At 34.8% G+C, this 19,678-nt stretch overlaps 1 protein-coding gene across 3 annotated transcripts in view; it reads right to left on the reverse strand.

Moving 5' to 3' along the window:
- Positions 1–2,166: 2,166 nt before the first annotated feature.
- Lrif1 (ligand dependent nuclear receptor interacting factor 1) overlaps positions 2,167–19,678 on the reverse strand; it is a 112,383-nt gene continuing 94,871 nt past the window's right edge. The window contains exons 1-4 of one of the 3 annotated variants that reach the window (XM_032897536.1): positions 16,718–18,164; positions 5,583–7,053; positions 4,148–4,417; positions 2,167–3,389 (exon numbers count right to left, since the gene is read on the reverse strand). In XM_032897536.1, the coding sequence (XP_032753427.1) occupies positions 2,943–3,389; positions 4,148–4,417; positions 5,583–7,053; positions 16,718–16,779 (2,250 nt within the window). In that variant the 5' untranslated portion in view covers positions 16,780–18,164 and the 3' untranslated portion in view covers positions 2,167–2,942. Of the gene's footprint in view, positions 3,390–4,147; positions 4,418–5,582; positions 7,054–16,717; positions 18,165–19,678 lie in introns of those variants that run through there. The other 2 variants (XM_032897538.1, XM_032897537.1) reach the window with 2 other exon arrangements.

Raw genomic sequence — 19,678 nt, forward strand, 5'->3', positions numbered from 1 at the left:
CCACATGTCATTCTACGAGGGGCTGTTACTTTACAGCAACAGACTAAATTTCAAGTTATGGTTTTCATTAATCTTCTTGTAGACTATATATAGCCTTAAGTACTTCCAAACTTACTGCATTTTATTCTTTAAAATTGTAGCTGTCCCAACCATAGAGTATAATGTTGCCAAGATGTTTAAAATACTATAATTTTGATAACTCTTAACATACCTGGGAATACTGATTTGTTTTCCTCAAATCTCAAAGAGTAAAACCCAGTAATTTTAAATACTGAGAAATTTGGCTTTTTCATTGGATCTTGCAATTATAAATTGTATCACTACTGATTAATAAACATACATTTAAAATTAAAAAAATGTGTCAGTGTTACTGACAAGCTAGTAAAAATAGACTAACCATCACATTGAGCAAAATAAACATCATTGAAGGAAACAAGCAGCTTTGCGTTTGTGGTAAAGATGAAAACTGAGTGTGAATTCAATTGAGAGAGTTGGGAGTTTCAGACCAAAGACATAATGTGATTAATTCTGTTGTTGGTATAGGTATGTACATCATGTCGTATGGCAGCCCTAAGATAACCTTTCTTTCAAGATAGGATGTGTCACTGGCCTAGAAATACTTATTCTGGGTTCCCCAGCACTGAATTCAAGCTTTTATCACTATGCACGCACATTTCAGAGTTGGTTCTGAGGATCAAACTCAATATCCCTATCACCCCGGATAATCTTGTTATAAAGGATTCAAGCCAGCTTTCAAGTATCATAAAATGTATAAGAGAAATAAGCACTTGAAGTTAGTGAATAGAAAATCATTAATTGGCAAGTAAACAAGCAGACTAAAATAAAAAGGTAAGAAAATGAAATTGATGATGAAAAGTATATCTTTTATGACTTTTTTTGCATTTATTTTAATAAACTCTTGTAGAATAGTAAAACTGCATCAGGATGTTTTCTCAGTATGAACCTCTATCTTTGAGGCAAATACTTTACAACAAAGATGTTGCAATGTGGGGAGCCTCATTAAGTTTGGAACATAAACTCAAAATGACTTCAGGAATTCCTGGAAAATGACAGGATTTAGTAGCCCTTCCATCCTCTAGCATGAGTGTTGAAAGAACTGCTGAAAGATGCTCTGAGGCATGAGTGTTGGCCAAAAGTAAAGACCAGCTAAGCATCCTGAAGACACAGAAATCAGCCCTGATGCTTACAATGAGTACAGACTACATGGAAAAGATATTCTGGAACCTACTGGCGCTACCTGCAGGCTCTACACTGCACTCCAGCTTTCCAGTGTTCAGGAGCTGTCATCCATGATGGATGGGGGCTGATGATATGGCTTGAGTTATTTCTGTTCCTCTAAGTGTGTGTGTGTGTGTGTGTGTGTGTGTGTGTGTGTGTGTGTGTGTGTGTGTGTGTGTGTGTGTTTGTCCTCTTTTGGGTTTGTTATGAATATAACTAACTTAAGGGTAAATTTTATGGTGTGAAAATTATACTTCAATAAAACTATTACTACAAAAAGTAGAAGAATCTAATTGATTTGTTTTATTCCTATTTAATACTTTGCTTTACTATTTTTCCTTGTTGTTCCTACAGTTTTCTGGATCATATTTCTAGGCATTTAATAGTTTAACTTGCTAGTCTTGCCTTTTTATTCTCCAGATGTTCACTATACTCTCAAACTATCCCAAATGAAAGATTGACCACAGAAAATGGATGCTTCTACAGAAAACCTATAGTTTGAGAGAAGTCTTACAAGTGACTACAATCCAGATCTACCTTTCAGATAACCTATGTAACACATGTATGTAAATGTACCAAAAAATAAAAAAAGCTGTTAAGTAACATATAATTAAAAAATACAGTATGTGTGTGTCTGTGTGAGTATATACCGTATGTATGTAGATGCTAGATGTCAGAAGGCAGCACTTGGTCCTCTGGAGCTCTAGTTACAGGTCTTTATGAGCCACCAAATGTGGATGCTGGGAACTGAACTTAGGTCCTCTGGACAAACAGCAAGGGCTCTTAACTGCTGAGTAATGTCTCCATAAATTACATCTTTGTAATACATAATTTGTAAGGCAAAAATAAAGTATATCACCAAATGACCTAAATTTCAAAATTTTCTTTAGGAATACAATATTGTAGACATGCAAAAAGCATATGCACTTCACATTGAAAAATATTTGAATACATTTATTATAATAGATTTTCTTGATGAAATAAAAATATCAACAACAGGTCATATCATTTTTATGGGTAAGAAGACCAAGACAGTCCACATATAAACTCAATGGTAAAGTTATGCTTACAGCTGACTCCATATCTTGGATTGTAGAATTTTAATACACAATATTCTTAGGGTAAAACCTGAGGAATTTAGTTGAAGATAAAATATTAACAAAAACCTTATACAAAATACTCAAATCTGGGGAGTTGCATTTCACAGAAAAATACCCAAACTTTTCTTCCAAAACAAGTAAGTCAAAATACTTCATGTAGATTACTGACAAGTCATATGACTCAATCCTTTTTGGAACTCCTCAAGTTTCATATACAAAGACACTTTGAGAATGCCTTTACAAGAGAGCAGTCCTTTATAATTTGCAGTTGCTTTTTGTTCCGCATCATACACACCTAAGTATTGATGAGAAACTCCAGAAAGAAGGAATTTGTAACATTTAAACTATCTTTCTGAGTAGCATTATAAAAATTCCAGTGTTCTGTTGAGGGTATCAATTATCTTCTTCATTCAGTAGATTTGTACTGTATATAACTTGCCTGTTATTTTTCTAAGTAGACATTTAGTTGTTAACAAACGTCATGACTTTAGAGTGGTTTTACATAAGATTTGGTATCACCTTCAGTTTCAGGCATCCACTGGGGATCCATGACAGGCAAGAGGGAACTACTGTAGTAATATAAGTCTTTAACCCATAGACATTTTATTGTTTTTGGTGCATCTTCTTACGCAATTCTTCAAGAGCTGCTTCTTTTTCTCTTAGAATTTGCTTAAGTCTTCTTATTTTTTCATCTCTGATGGTTTCTTCTAGTTCTGGTGGTGTCACTGGAAAAATATCTTCAGTATAGTTTTTATTAAAATAATTACTTTGTTCAAAAGATGTGCTTGAACTTAATGTGCTTTTTTCCTGCTTCTCATGACAGTAGTGTTCTGTTTCAGTTCTCTTGTCTTCCCTGGTTGTACTATGGCTTGTGATAATGTTATGTTGTGATATGTCTGATATTGGTAAAATACTACTAAGGAGTTGGGAATTAGCAACATCAGTTCCATTCATGACGTTTATGACCATGTCACTAGCATTTTCAATTTTTCTTCTTTTTGTGTAATCCATTTTCTTCATGGGTTTTGCATTTCTTTTCTTAGAGAAACTCTGTTGCATTGTTGAATAAGGAAAAAAAATGTTATTACTATGCTACATACTCCCAAATCAAAGATGGCACACAAATAATAGCAATTAAATTCAACTCCACAAATTTCAGTGGGGACAATTATAGTAAAAACTCAATTCTACTAAGTGGTAGGCAAAATGAAAAGTCACAATCATAGTCTTGGAGAACAAGCTGGTTTATTTACATTTTCTGGCTTAAATTGGGTATTAGAAGCCATGACTGAAATGAAACCATAACTAAGAAGCACCAAGTTTTTCATTTCATTTGCAAAGTAGGCACATGGAGAAACTTTTTCTTAGAAAAGTTTATCTGAAAAAGTTGAAGACCAGAATACTAGATTATACTGTTCATAAGCATAACTGTAGTGATGCATGTTACTTACTATATATGCTGCTTAAAATGTAGTGTTAATACTCCAATGAATATCAATATGTTTATATTTTCCCCTACACTTATCTCCTTTAAATAATTCTTTGAAATAGGATAACTATTTGTAAGGCTTCTGACTATTTTCTTACATTACAAACAGAAAAAAGGTAACTAAAAATACTTAACTTGAATTAACTAAGAATATATTTTTATCTGTGTATAAGATTTGTCATTGTTGCATGAGATAGCCACAAATTTGGCAAAAAAAATCATCACTCAATCTAAAGTACATTGAAAACCAAATAAAAGATAATTATAGCTATATGTTTGTCACACCTACAAAAATGTCATACACTTTAAAAACTATTACCTGTTTTTTTTCTTCCTTCATCACAACGTTTGCATCTTTGTAAGAACTACTTTTCACCAAATTGTTAAAGGAATCAAAACTTTTTGTAGAGCTCAGATGGTCAGGAATTCGAGTAAGACACACTCTCAAATCTTTAGTGAGACCAAATATCTTTTTAAATTCAGCATCATTCTTCAGATATGATGCCTTGGTATGGTTTCCTTGAGAATATTTCTTGTTACTTCTTTCTTGAATATCTTTTTTTAATATTGATGCCATCTCATACTGGGTCTGGAAATGAGAAAAAAAATATGATATTGCTAATTTCTTGGATTACTATGTAGGATTAGCAAATAAGCAATTTTCTAATCTTTCACAAGAGACCAATTCATGTTTTAAAAGATTTACACTACAATTATATTCACCATGCATTCAAACAACTGAATTTAAATACAAACTTAAAAAATCTTATTGTATAGAATAGTAACAAGGGTCTGTTCTCAAGTAAATCAGGTGATGCTAGGTATAGCAACTTTAAAATAATCTAGGCTGGGCATGGTACCCTGTAAAGCAGGCACTCAGTAGGCAGATGCAGGATGATGGTAAATTCAAGGCCAGCCCAGCTACATATTGAGACACTAAAAAACAAAGCAAAGCAAATTACAGCAAAATCTGTACAAAAAGACTGTAGTTTTCTGGAAAAGTCTAATGTCTTTAACCCATCTTGATTGTATTACAATTTACCTCCTTGTATTTAAAATTCAATGATTTCTGTACTGAAGGGGAGAGCCACTAACATTAAGTCATTATCTAAGTAAGCAAGAACAGTGGCTACACATGTATTTTAAGAAGAGAATGGTAGCTGATAGACATGTTATTCAATTAGAGTCAACAGAAAGAAAGGCTGAAAGAAATACACTTGTCTTTAAAAACCAAAACTCCTGCTATGTCCTCCCTAAGTTTAAGGCACAAACACTCAAAGATATGGATAAAATCTTATTTGACTGAAAGGTTCTAATGGCTTCTATTTCACCCTTTCCATGGCCCTTAAAAAACTGACTTTTTTTCTCATGACAACCACAAAAGATAAAATACCTTAAACCTTTTTATATACAAAAAACTCTATCTTTTCATATACAAATACGTGTATATACAGTATACACATATACTCATATTTACATAGTTTTACTCATCTTTGAAGACCTATCACTCTCCAACTCTTCTGAACTTTGTTCTGTGATTGACTTTGTCTTATGGATTTGGCGAGCTAAATAATGAAAGAGAAAGATATTGCTTAGGCTCTACCACTGTACTTCTCAAACATTTATTCAGATGAAAATTTTAAGTAAGCATGTGTGATGGGGTATGTGTGTAGGAGACAGGTATTAGATAATTTTGAGAATTAAGAAATCGTTTCTACACAGATATAAAGAATACCCTGACATGGAAAAATTACCTGTGGTTCTTGGTCTCTGAAAACACACTGTTGAGAAGTAACAGTTGCTGCATCAACAGAGGAACGTATGTTCTGGATGAGATTTTCTTTTCTGGGGGTATTCTGTCCTGTCCTAAATCCATCTGAAAAAACTGGGTTTATAAATACAATTTTACTCTGTTTAAGGCAGTGAGTGGACTGGTTCGTAGTATGTGGACTTGTGACAGAAAAAGATGGTTTCTCCACTTTTTCATTCTTCTCTGGTTTTATATGGGCCATGGGAGCAGGCTGGGAATTGGAAAGTGATTTTGTCTTCAACTGAAAAGATTTACTTTTAACCAAAACACTACTTAAAACCTCTCTGGATATTTCTGTGACCAGACTTGAACTTACTACCTGTGATGAATCTTTTAGTGGAATATCAGAAGAAACAGAATTCTGCTGGTCAATTTTTGATGGCAGACCATATGTCCCCTTTTTATTCAACAAGACTTTCCCATTAAATGTTATCAAACCATCATCTTTAATAGGCACACTTATGGACTGTGTCCTGCTAGAACTGTTGGTACTCAACAAAGGTGTACCTACTGTATTATCTCCCAGAGTTTTCCTATCTACAAAAGTATTGAAAACTTTTGAAGGCACATTATTTGAAGACTTAACAGGAACAAGACAAGGAATTCCAGGCTGTAGATACTCTTGAAAAATCAAGTTCACTGGAGCAGCTTGAGGATGCTGACCACTGTTTAACTGTGTTTTTGTAGCAACATTTGGTGGAATTTGCGAGGTATTGAATGTCACTGGTTTGTGGTAAATATTCTGAGTTTTCTTGTCAACAATAATTTTTACTGAGTTTACAGGAGATACATAAAAAACTGCTGGTATCTGCGAGGCCTCAACTGTTCCTGAGGTACTTGTGGTTACAGTTCCAAGTATCTTTTGCTGAACCAAAGGAGGCAAGGGTGATGCAAGCACAGGTTTCACTTCAGCATGGGCTGGAATCGTTAAAGGAGACCCAGAAGGCAAAGTTGAAGAATTCACATTTGCTGGGAGACTTGGGGTATTGACTATAAAATAAGATGAATCATTTTGTGTTGAGGGAGGAATAGTAAATGTTTGCCTGGTGAGTCTATGAATTTTCACACCATGATTCTGAGTGTTAGAAATTGGTGGTGTAAAATTTCCAGTCCCCATAGAAGTAACTCTATCTTTTCCTGATGTATCTATTGTTCCTGTAAGAAAATATTTTGTAGTATTGGCTGGCTGCAAAACAGGCAATTGAACTGATGCACTTGTGGAAGAGCTGGAAATCTGAGTTTGAAAAGTAACTTGAACTGGTTTTTCTGTATTCCCTTTCAAACCATGAGACATGACTGGAGACTGAACTACTGGGATAAGATTTCCAGAAGATTTAGGAATTGGAAGTAATTGCAGAAGTTTTTTTCCATCGGTGCCAATCGTAGGAACTACTTGATACATGCACCCTGAAATACTTAAAAGAACATTTTAAGTAAATAAACACAACATACTACAAGTTCTATACATTTTATTTTAAAACAAGTATTTTCAATTATTTTAGAATGTAAAATTTAATAACAGTATGTAATGCTGAGTTTGCAATGTAAGACATCATGGAATAGACTTTGAAAAGAAGATAAAATTATATCAACTTTAATTCAGATCTTACAAGCAGGTCATGAAATTTTAACATTTATGCCAAAGTGAAAAGGTTTCTAAATTTTTATTCAAACGTAATGCTATTAGAAGAGACTCTTCACACTATAATCATTCTTCTCCTTTAATTCTTTCCTATTCTCTTCCTTTTAATGAGCAGGACTTTGATTCCAACTTCAATTATAATAGAAGTATCTATTACTTTCCCTACCTCCAATTTGTTTTACTTTCTTTCCTTGACAAATTCTACTGCCAACTTTTTTCTCCTGTTTGAGATCTCTCATGTGTTGATACTTCAATTTCCAATGTTTTTATACTGTAGACTTAATGGGCATGTCATGTATCAAACATGTCCTTTTTATTATTTCCCTGTACATTAGGTTTCATGTTCCACATTGAGTGTAGCAACTGTTTCTAAAAACTAACTATCACACAATTCATACTTAATACCAAGGAAATTTTAGTCAAGAGGTTTTTCCATAAAGGTGGAGCATACTGGAGAGAAAGAAAAGTTTAAAACTAGTCCACTGCAATGTCCATTATAATGAACTGTGTTTTAAATACAAATTGTCAATTTTATAAAAAAAACCAAGATATATAAATCTCTGTATAATACATTTTTCTATATTACTTTGTATAGACTTACCAAATTATTTATACTTAAAACACATTTCAGGTCTTAAAAAGTATAGTGCTCTCAAGGAATGCAGGACAGTCACAGCACTCTACCTGGGTGTTTCTCTCCTATACAACTCTACTTGGAACTTCTATCTCAACATAAGTAATACTTCCTAAGAGATACATTCTCTATCTATTTTTATCCTTTATAATAAAATGCCATTTAACTTCCTTCATGCCAAATATTATTATATATCTATGTTTATGTGTCTACTGACTGTCTTTCATGCTATAGCCTAAAAACATTAACTATGGAGTACATATTCCATTGACTCAATATAATCTTAGATAACTAAGAACAAATGAAGAAACACTTAAAAAGACAAACATTTTTCAAAAGTGTAGAGTTCTGTTTTAAAACCTACAGGTGTGATTTTATTCTTCAAGCAATGAAAATAATTATTTTTGATGCAATGGAAGCCAAACAAAGAAAAGGTTTGAACAAAATTATATTACAAGTTTCTTGGAGTCAAATAGAATTAAGACTAAACATCTACAGTGGAAATGATGACATGAGTTTTAGTAAGACTAATTTAGTAGAGAAAATTATTGACGGGTGGACATAAAGGCAATAAGCATGTATAACTAACAACTTTGTCAAGAGGAGGGAATTTTACAAGTAGCTAGAAGAGAAATGGAGAGGGGATTTTTTCTTTTTTCTTAGACTGAAATAAACAAGAGCATACATAAATCAGTACCTTAATTTTTTTTCTTCCTTCCTCTTTCTATTTATTTTTGCTTTTTCTATTGTGATTTTGAAGAAAATAAGATTTTTTTTTTTTGTAAAGGTTGGAGTCACACAGGACTATAAAAAGATTATGAGGCAGACATAAATCCAATGAGAGGAACATGTAGTCTATCATTCTTTCACCCATTCTTTAAATGGGGTGAGTTATACTACACCTGCCTTCTGTTCTTATGAAGTTCTTTCTTTTATGCTTTCTATTGAGTCCAATGTGTTTCTCTTGACTTTCTTAACATCTCTGTATTAACTTTTCTGCATTTTACATATTCATCTTTGTTTATTCTTCTAAATATACTTCTTGCCCAGTTCATTTTAACCCTGTCCTACTCCTTCAAGATTTTCCCCTTAGAGACTGACTTCATGGCTTCAACTAGTTTTCAATTATTTGCTTTGCAATAAAGACCATTTTAGTTACATAGTCTTACTCCTAACCTCCACATTTAATCCTCACTTTATATTAGTGGTCTTTTGACAAATGTTTTAATTTAAATACCAGCATTTAAAATTCAACAAGTTAAAATTAATCTTTATTAAAACCAGTACTATACTCTACTTTCCAATTATGTAACAGCCTTGATTTCTAGCTCACATAGATTAATCATTCAATTAGCTTTGACTTATTTTTAGTATTTTTGAATTCATTTATAGCACCACAAATACATGCTTATAAAAAGGTACACAGCTAAGAAATATACCATGAATGAATAAAAGCCATACTATAAAGTTTTGAGCTTTTTTAAATTAAGTCTTCCCTATCTTGTTTTCTTTACCACTGAACCATTCAATATTTAGATTAGTTCTCACCATGTGGTATCTAGCATTCTTATCTCATCCCACTCTTTAGCTCTGCTGTTTAGCTTTGATGACTGTAATTTCTGATGACTAACATATCTATGAAATACTAATGTTGATATTCTTATATTGCTTTGCGCTCAGTTTTAAATTAATAAGCACCAGATTGCCAAGAACAAAAACAAAAAAACTATACTCAAAATCTCTATGACCACTATCTACAACTTCACTATATAAAACTTCTGCTTATATTAGACAAACTCATTTATCCTATATACATTATTTAACTAAGTAATTTTCCAGGACTTTTATCATGAAGGGTGTTGAATTTGTCAAATGCTTTCAGCATCTAATGAGATGATCATGGTTTTTTCCTTGAGTTTGTTTACATAGTGGATTACGCTTGATGGATTTCCATATATTAAATCATCCCTGTATCCCTGGGATGAAGCCTACTTGATCATGATGGATGATCGTTTTGATGTGTTCTTGGATTTGGTTTGCATGAATTTTATTAAGTATTTTTGAAGCAATCCCACTAAAATCAGGGACTAGGCAAAGGTGACCACTCTCTCCCTACTTATTCAATATAGTACTCGAAGTCCTAGCCAGAGCAATCAGACAATGAAAGGAGGTGAAAGGGATACAAATTGGAAAGGAAGAAGTCAAAATATCGCTATTTGCAGATGATATGATAGTATACCTAAGTGACCCCAAAAGTTCCATCAGAGAACTACTAAACCTGATACACAACTTCAGCAAAGTGTCTGGGTATAAAATTAACTCAAACAAATCAGTAGCCTTCCTCTACTCAAAGGATAAACATAAACAGGCTGAGAAAGAAAATAGGGAAATGACACCCTTCACAATAGTCCCAAATAACATAAAATACATGAGTGACTCTAACCAAGCAAGTGAAAAATCTGTATGACAAGAACTTCAAGTCTCTGAAGAAAGAAATTGAAGAAGATCTCTGAGGATGGAAAGATCTCCCCTGCTCATGTATTGGCAGGATTAATATAGTAAAAATGCCCATTTTGCTAAAAGTAGTCTACAGATTCAATGCAATTCCCATCAAAGTTCCTACTCAGTTCTTTACAGAGATAGAAAGAGCAATTTGCAAATCATTTGGAATAATAAAAACCAAGGAGAGTGAAAACTATAGTCAACAATAAAAGAACTTCTGGGGGAATCACCATCCCTGACTAAGCAGTATTACAGAGTAATAGTGATAAAAACTGTATGGTATTGGTACAGAGACAGGCAGATAGATCGGTGGAACAGAATTGAAGACCCAGATATGAACCCACACATATACGGTCACTTGATCTTTGACAAAGGAGCTAAAACCACCAAATGGAAAAAGATAGCATTTTCAACAAATGGTGCTGATTCAACTGGAGGTCAACATGTAGAAGAATGCAAATCGATCCATTCTTATCACCCTGTAGAAAGCCTAAGTCCAAGTAGATCCAGGACCTCCACATCAAACCAGATACATGCAATCTAATAGAAGAAAAAGTAGGGAAGAGTCTCGAACACATGGGCACTGTAGAAAATTTCCTGAACAAAGCACCAATTGCTTTTGGTCTAAGATCAAGAATCGACAAATGGGACCTCATAAAACTGCAAAGCTTCTGTAAGGCAAAGGACACTGTCATTAGGACAAAATGGCAACCACCAGATTGGGAAAAGATCCTTACCAGTCCCACATCTGGTAGAGGGCTAATATTCAAAATATATATAAAGGACTCAAGAAGTTAAGACTCCAGAGAGCCAAATAACCATATTAAAAAAATAGGGTACAGAGCTAAACAAAAAATCCTAAGCTAAGGAATGTCAAAAGGCCAAGAAGCACCTGAAGAAACGTTCAACATCCTTAGTCATCAGGGAACTGAAAACCAAAACAACCCTTAGATTCCACCTCACACCAGTCAGAATGGCTAAGATAAAAAACTCAGATGACAGCACGTGCTGGCAAGGATGTGGAGAAACAGGAACACTCCTCCATTGTTGGTGGGACTGCAAACGGGCACAACCACTCTGGAAATGAGTCTGGAGGTTCCTCAGAAAATTGGACATTGTACCACCTGAGGACCCAGCTATACCTCTCCTAGGCATATACCCAAACGATGCTCCAACGTACAACAAAGACACACCGTCCACTATGTTCATAGCAGCCTTATTTCTAATAGCCAGAAGCTGAAAAGAATCCAGATGCCCTTCAACAGAGGAATGGATTAAAAAAGTGGTACATCTACACAATTGATTACTACTCAGCTATAAAAAACAATGACTTCATGGAATTCATAGGCAAATGGGATGAACTAGAAAACATCACCCTGAGTGAGGTAATCCAATCACAGAAAAACACACATGGTATGCACTCATTCATAAGTGGATATTAGCCCAAAAGCTCGAATTACCGAAGATGCAATTCACAGACCACAGGAAGCTCAAGAAGAAGGATGACCCAAATGTGGATGCTTCACTCCTTCTTAAAAGGGGAAACAAAAATATCCATAGGAGGGGATAGGGAGGCAAAGTTTAGAGCAGAGACTGAAGGAATGGCCATTCAAGAGCCTGCCGCACATGTGGCCCATATATATACAGCCACCAAAACTAGATAAGATAGATGAAGCTAAAAAATACATGCTGAATGGGACTGGATATAGATCTCTCCTGAGACACACAACCGGAGTATGTCAAATACAGAGGTGAATGCTAGCAGCAAACCACTGAACTGAGAACGGGACCCCCTTTGGGGGAATTAGAAGAAGGATTGAAAGAGGGGCTTGCAATGCCATAAGAACAACAATGCCAACCAACCAGAGCTTCAATGGACTAAACCACTACCCAAAAACTATACATGGACTGACCCAGGGCTCCAACTGCATATGTAGCAGAGAATAGCCTTGTTGGTGCACCAGTGGAAGGGGAAGTCCTTGGTCCTGCCAAGGTTGGGCCCCCAGTGTAGGGGAATGTTGGGGGTAGGGGGCAGTAAGGGGATGTGATGGGGGGCACCTTACGTGGGAGGGGGAGGATAGGGGGGCTTATGGACAGGAAACTGAAAGGAATCACATTTTTAATGTAAATAAAGAAATATATCCAATAAAAAAGAAAGGAATTAAATATTGTTTTTCATAGTAACATTAAAATTCTTTAAGATGAGAAACTCACTATTTCTGCAATTCTTTTTCAAATACCAAGAAGAGTATACTCTCAAAAATATTACATAAAAAACAATGCAGATCATTCTAATTGCCAATCTAAGAAACTGGGTTCAATACTTTTGTTTAGTCATCTTTAATATAAATATTTTGTTTATTAGAAAAATCTCCCTAACTAGAAGATTCAATACAATAACCTGTTTTTTATAATTATTTGTGTAAGAGCAATATTTTAAGATATAACTGAATAAATAACAGACTTTTACTACTTCATATGCTATAAGTTAAAAGGTTTCCCTATTTTTGCTTGACAAAAATATACTATATACCCTATAATTAATTAATTTCTTATCTATATCTATTTAACCAAAAATTCATCTATCTAATGACTAGATAAACAAATGTGGCTTTTCTCAATATTATTAGATATTCTATTTTTTATGAATTGATTCCAATATTTGATTCACTAAAAATTAAATGTTCTTAGAAATGTGAACTAAGAATAAAGTCAAATAAATTATATATACTCTTTCAATCAATATATATATTTTCCAGATTTAGGAGGAATCTTCTACTTAACAATTTAACCAAAAATCACTAAATGACTCCACTTTCCTCAAGATATTCTATTTTCTTAGATATAACATTCTGTAGTCTAAGAATAAGTCACTTAGAATTATTAGCAAGTTTGGCCACTTAGAATAATTATTACACTAATCATACTAAACTATTTGAACTGAAAATGAAAATGTAAAAACTAAATTTTAAGTCTTAAAAAGAGAAAGAGGAAATACATTATAAAGATCTCAGGCTTTAATTCTTGGATTCACACATTACAGTGGCTAAATAAATTTGAAACCCATTTAACCACAGTGGCATATGTATACTTCCATACTGAGAAACTCAAGTAGATGGAGGATCACTACTGGAGACTGATCAATGCAAAATACAGCCCATTCAAAATTAAAAACTCAAGTAAATGTGCTAATAAAATTAGATAATTTCTGAGGTTCCTTGTTTTTTTTTTTTTTTTTTTTACTATTCTATATGGATATTCATCACTCATGTATTAGAAATGAAATAATGAACATGTTGGAGGCTAATGAAATTTTATAGGTTTGAAAAGAATGTATTTTCATCTTCTAGGAGACCAGACTTTGCCTTCTTACTGTTTATAAAAATACATAAGAAGTTATATGTTATAATACATATGATAAATTCTATATATTATTTATATAATAATATCACCATTAATTCTAATTCTATAAGCCAAACAAGATAGACCTCCACTGTCATTAACATTTTAGCTGAAAAAAATACAAGGGTTTAAGATAGTTTTAATGACTTATACAGAATTACACGCTTTGCTTAAGGAGTCTTATTCATACTTTATACACAAAGCAAAGTTCAACAATTCACTTTCATAAGCAGTAGATAAGTGGCAGAGTCCAGTTAACTTATATGGTGTCAATGTCTCTCCTAATCTACTCTGAAGTTGTAAAGATAAAATTTCACAACCAAAGACTTCAACTAGCAATGAAACATTTTCTTCCCACCCGAACGAAGCCACATGCTGAGAGCAATAATTTTAACTGGACATTTGGGTTTGTCTCATTTAATTCACAAATATTGACAAGAAAACTGGTATAACATCTTCCCAACAAATGGTAATTTCCCAATCAGGCATGCATAGTTTTCATCCCATTGCTATTAAATCTAATCCCTATTCTCTGCTATCTTATACAGCCCCTCAGACTTCTCAAGTCATCTGAAATACAATCCTCATTCTAAATCAGCACTGTCATTAGTTATTCAAACTATATACATAATCTTGTCAATTCTATTCAAAAATTTTCTGAGCAATCAATCTCCAATAGATGAAATGGTTAGTGGACTGAAGCAACCTTAATATAGCTATTATGCTGCCTGTGGTACACACTGAATAAATAAGAATTCAATGCAAATTTTAATACATTAAATGAACAACACTACAAATATACAGATATTTGCTCTTTTATAAAACTGAGATTTCCTATTTTTTATGCCTGATTAAACCATCTAAATTGCTAAAACTGAGTTTTTTCTTAAAGAATTCCAGGAGGGAGGAGAAAAATTGAAAAAAAAAAGAATTCAAGGAAATAAATGGTTACAGAAAAAAGTCCTATCATTTTTAGAAAGAAAATAAATGAGACACTAAAATAGAAAACAAAAAAACTTCCAATAAAACAAAACGGTGATATTAAATAAATTATTTACATAATTACATTTCAACAGCAGGCATGGTGTTATTAAAACAAAGAATAATCAAACATGTAAGCAATAATCAAAGTGTCAAATATCCTAGGAAACTATCTTGTGTTAAATGCTCCAAATTTGTTATGATAATACCAGAAAATTTAAAAAATAAAAGCATGAAAGTATAACAAGTCACCAAACATAAACTAATGAATCAATAATGTTCAAATTACTTATGAAAGTACCCAAAACATAGCTGAATTTAAAATATTTTTCAAAGTTCTAAATTAGTCAAAATTGTTAGAAAGTGTTTAAAAGAGAACCCAAGGGCACAATAAAAAACCTCAATGTATCACTTAAGTGATACATTAGTTACTTCTAGGGTTGGAATAGAATACGATCTGTAAGTTATGTCATCTATAATATATCATAAATATGCAGGTAAAATATACAAAATTATTTACTACAAAGCATTTCTTCTACTTCAGCTTCTCTGAATAGGACTCAATCTATCTTTAAATCTCCCCAAAATACATACTACCAAAGAGCTTTCTCCCTATTTACCGTTAATGATATTTGCTTTTCTTTCTTTCTTTTTTTTTTTTTTTTTTTTTGGTTCTCTCACAGCAGCAACTTCCTGTACATCCAGCTACTTGGAAGGCTGATGCAGGTGATCATTTTTTTTTGTTAGACTAGGGTTTTAAGGGAAAATGTATTTTTTAAAAAAATCATTTTTTTCACTGCAATTATGGTTTGTATATATTTGTAACCAAAATAAACTTAGCTGGGCTAAAATCAGTACACAAATTCGTGTTCTTAAACTTGGAGCAAATATTTAAATAATCCTTTCTTAAACTATTTCTTTTCCTCGTTGTTATTAAAGTAGTCCCAGGAACCGTTATTTTTTATCAGAAAATGAAGCATTAGTCTCATGTATAGTAACAAAGTTGCAATAAACACCAGGTAGATTTTCTTGTTTCAACCATAATTCCCTTTCATTAGTTTTGCTTAGTTTTCATATCTTTGCTTCTGAACAAATATACTCATTAACTTTGGGAAGCATAAATTAAAACATTGTTCCTTAATGAATATTTTGTGGTTCTTGCTTTTGTTCATCTGGATTAACACAAATTAAAAGAAAATATTACTGGTGAAACATTTCTAACCAAAGAAGACTATCCTGACCTTATAAGCCTAATACTAGGTAGGCTTGAGGCTGGATTGTGGACAGCCCTTGGCAGCTATATATGAGTTCCTACCCACCCAGAATATACAGTGTTTCAACTGTTTAAATGTGAGACAACCAGGAGAAGCACTCCTTTAGACACATTTCAAATGGGCTACCTGGAAAAACTGACTTCACATTTCAAGTTTTTACTTTTCTCTGCCTTATTTGAAAATTTCAAATACTAAAGTCCCTTGTTCTAGAACACATTTTTCAAGTACATTAAAATGCGACTATTTTCAGGTGAAGGGCCAGCGCCCCGGGACTGCACCTGCATTACAATCCACGATAGGTTTTATGGGCGTGTTTGAGATCTTGGAGCATCGCCATGTTGGTTCTTTTCCGTGGGTGTCTACTTGGTCCACCTATGAAATTCGAGCGGAAGGCGTCGGGCACGCCTGAATCCAGAAGATGCGAACTGCGTCGTAACCGAGGATTGTTTTACATTTGGGGAGGGCAGAGAGCCAGGGGATTTGGAGCGCGCGGGGTTGGGTGGGATTTGTGCTGTGAGGGCGCTGAGATCCGACGGCCCGGCAGCAAGGTCCCGCTGCGCGGCAGGACAACAGCTGACTCGGCCTTGACAACCTAAGTCACAGGGCGTGGGCGGGCGCGTGAAGGGCTGGGAACTGGTACTTACCAGTGCGAGCCTGACTTTTCTTCTGCGGTTTTCAGAAAGACGGTCTGGAGTCTATTAGACATTTTAGATGGGTGGGAGGGGACAGGGTAGTGAGTAGCGTGGGGACAGGGTCCCCAAGTAGGCGCGAATCAGAGCGCGAGTGTGGAGCCGCAGGCACTGACGGGAGCGAACACAAGTGTATGGCCGAAGATAGACAAGAGGGTGACACCCCCGGCTTCCGTGGGAAGTGGCTGTAGAAGCCGGAAGACGCAAGACCGCGACCATACCCTCCCAGCTCAGGAAAGCTCGCTGTTTTCCGGCCAAGTCTCTGGCTACGTGACCGATCACAGCCAGTCAGAGCGGACGTGGGGGCGTGGCATCGATGGACCCGCCCTGAACAGGGCTCGGTCAGAGACCGCGCCCACTAAAATGAGCCCCTAGAGCCAGCAAGCCTATGCACTTAGGTACTGCGTCACAAACGGTGACCGAGGCGAATGGATCGCTGTGGCCCCGCCCTTATGTCGTGGTCCAATTGACAACGAAGGTTGATGTGTCTTCTTCCGGATCAAAGGAGGAACCAAAAGAGAAACTTCTTTCACTGCCTACACGAAATGAAATATTTCCGGTGTCAGGCTTAAATTGTCTGCACTTGTACAAATGCTTTTGCAAGCCAATGTAATAATGTCTTCCTCAGCAGTTTGATTCAGTAGACATGGGCAGGCATTTGGTAGTTGCCATAAATTGTTGAGAACCTTTATATCCATTTCCTGGCTAGAACTCTTAGTCTTTTGCTTTTTAGTTCCTTTAGTTTTGCCTCTACCTTAACGATTAACCATTTTCTCCATTCCCACATTCATACCTCAGTTAAACTGTATCTTATTGTCATGTATTCAATTTCTTGAGTCTCTGAGCATTAAATCCCCTGTATAAACATTTTGAAACTCTTTTTTAAATTTCCAGAGACCAGCTCTGAATTCTCTAGATTCCTGCAGTTATTCCAAAGTGACTATTTGAGAATTGGGATCATACTCTTTAATGGATAGAAGGAATTGTAGTTTAATTAGGTGTGGAATATTATGAAATATTCTTTTATGCTCCACTGTTTAAATCCAGGCAACTGATAAGGTAGACAATTTGAAGGTTTACATGGTTATTTAAAAATGGAATTACTTACCAGGCTTATTGACACACAAATGTAATTTTAGCACTTGGAAAATACAAGCAGGAGGATGGGGACTTTAAGGTCACCTTTGGTTACACAACAAGTAGTACTACATGAAACTTGTCTCACAATAAAGGAATTAGAAAAGGTTTCCTCATTCCCCTAACTGCTGAACAGAAAAGATTTTTTAAGAACTTCGGGTCTTGATATGTTAAGAGAAAGTGACATGTTCCTATTTTTGAATTTATTTTTCAATAAAGTTCCCTTTCACCCCGACCCTCCCATACTAAAGGCATCAGGGAAGATAGGCAGACCTTAATGCTTTCAAGCTTCCTGGCATCTTTTGTCTATGAAACCAAAGTTACTAGGAAAAAAAAAAACTAAACAAAACTAAACTAGAGAAAAACAAATGCCTTTTGCCACATGTTGTGATGGGTGCCTTTTATTTCAGAACTCAGGAAGAGATAGGTGGGTCTCTGAATAAGAGGCCAGCCTAGTCTCCATAGTGAGTTCTAGGTTAGCCAGGGTTATACAATGAGACCCTGTTTAAGTGTGTGTGTGTGTGTGTGTGTGTGTGTGTGTGTGTGTGTGTGTGTGTGTGTGTGTTTTGGGGGGCAGTTGGTTTGCTATCTTATCAATTGCCATTCATTGATTATATTTTCCAGTCTGGCTTTTCTTAATCAGGACTAAGGCTTCAAGACTAATTGTCAAAGGTCGTGGTACTCAGATGTTAGGAAGACAGGGAGTTTATTAGAGATCAGTTTCTGTGAAAGGGCAGGGAGAATATTTTGTAGATAGAGAAGTTAGCCTGAGATACTACATTTCAACAAATATTTTCTCTGCCTCAGTCCAATTCTGCAATAGCCTTCAAAGTTTTTCCTGTAAGGAAAGAAAACATGATGGTTCATGCTTAACGATAATCAGCCACTGCATCCATGCTGTGACCAAAAGAAAAATTTCATCCCCATGTTGAAGAAAGAATTCTGTAGTTAAGGCAATTATGGAAAGAGGTTGATATCTGAGGCATGTCTACTGGCAAGAGTCCAAGTGCTATAATAATAAGACCATGGCCACATCAGAAGAAAATTCCGGGCATTGGATCACAGCATCCTACATGCTCATTAAACAACTGATGCAGTTGTCTATTACGATTAATGCAGTTTATCTCACACTTAAAGTCTTTAGTCAGCAACACCACTATTCTCTCACTCTTGAAGAAACAGCAATATACTTTACTGTGTATTTCTTCCTCATTTTTGATCTACTTGGTATGCTATAAGGGTCCATTTCTGTTGATTAAACAAATGAGTTCTCATTCCTTGTTCCTCTTATTTTCTCAAACTGTTTCTCTCCAGCTGATTATATCCTTGCCTATGATTTTAATTACTACTTCTTACCTATTATTACTCTACAAAATGCAGACATAATAACATATTGTAGGTACTGATATGTGCTTTATAAACAGACACTCTCATTTGCTGCAAAAAACTAGCAAAATCATTATACAGAAATTAAAAAAACTAGCCATATAAAGGGCAAATTACTCTCTAGAAGTCACAGAGTTGGTGATTGGTGAGGCTAGCTTCTAAATTTAGGTTGTCTAAAAATTCTATATATCTCACTCCTAATTCACAGATAAATATTCAGTAATTCTTATCAGATTTGTATGCATCTGGGTTTTAATGTGCATTGTTGAGATCAACTGAGTGTTTTAAAAAATCATCTTCAAATGAAATATGTTCAAAAACAGCCAGAAGCCAGAAACAATCCAGATGCCTGTCAACTGAAGAATGGATACAAAAAATGTGGTTTACACAATG

Source organism: Rattus rattus, chromosome 3 (assembly GCF_011064425.1).
Source record: "Rattus rattus isolate New Zealand chromosome 3, Rrattus_CSIRO_v1, whole genome shotgun sequence".
Taxonomy (NCBI): domain Eukaryota; kingdom Metazoa; phylum Chordata; class Mammalia; order Rodentia; family Muridae; genus Rattus; species Rattus rattus.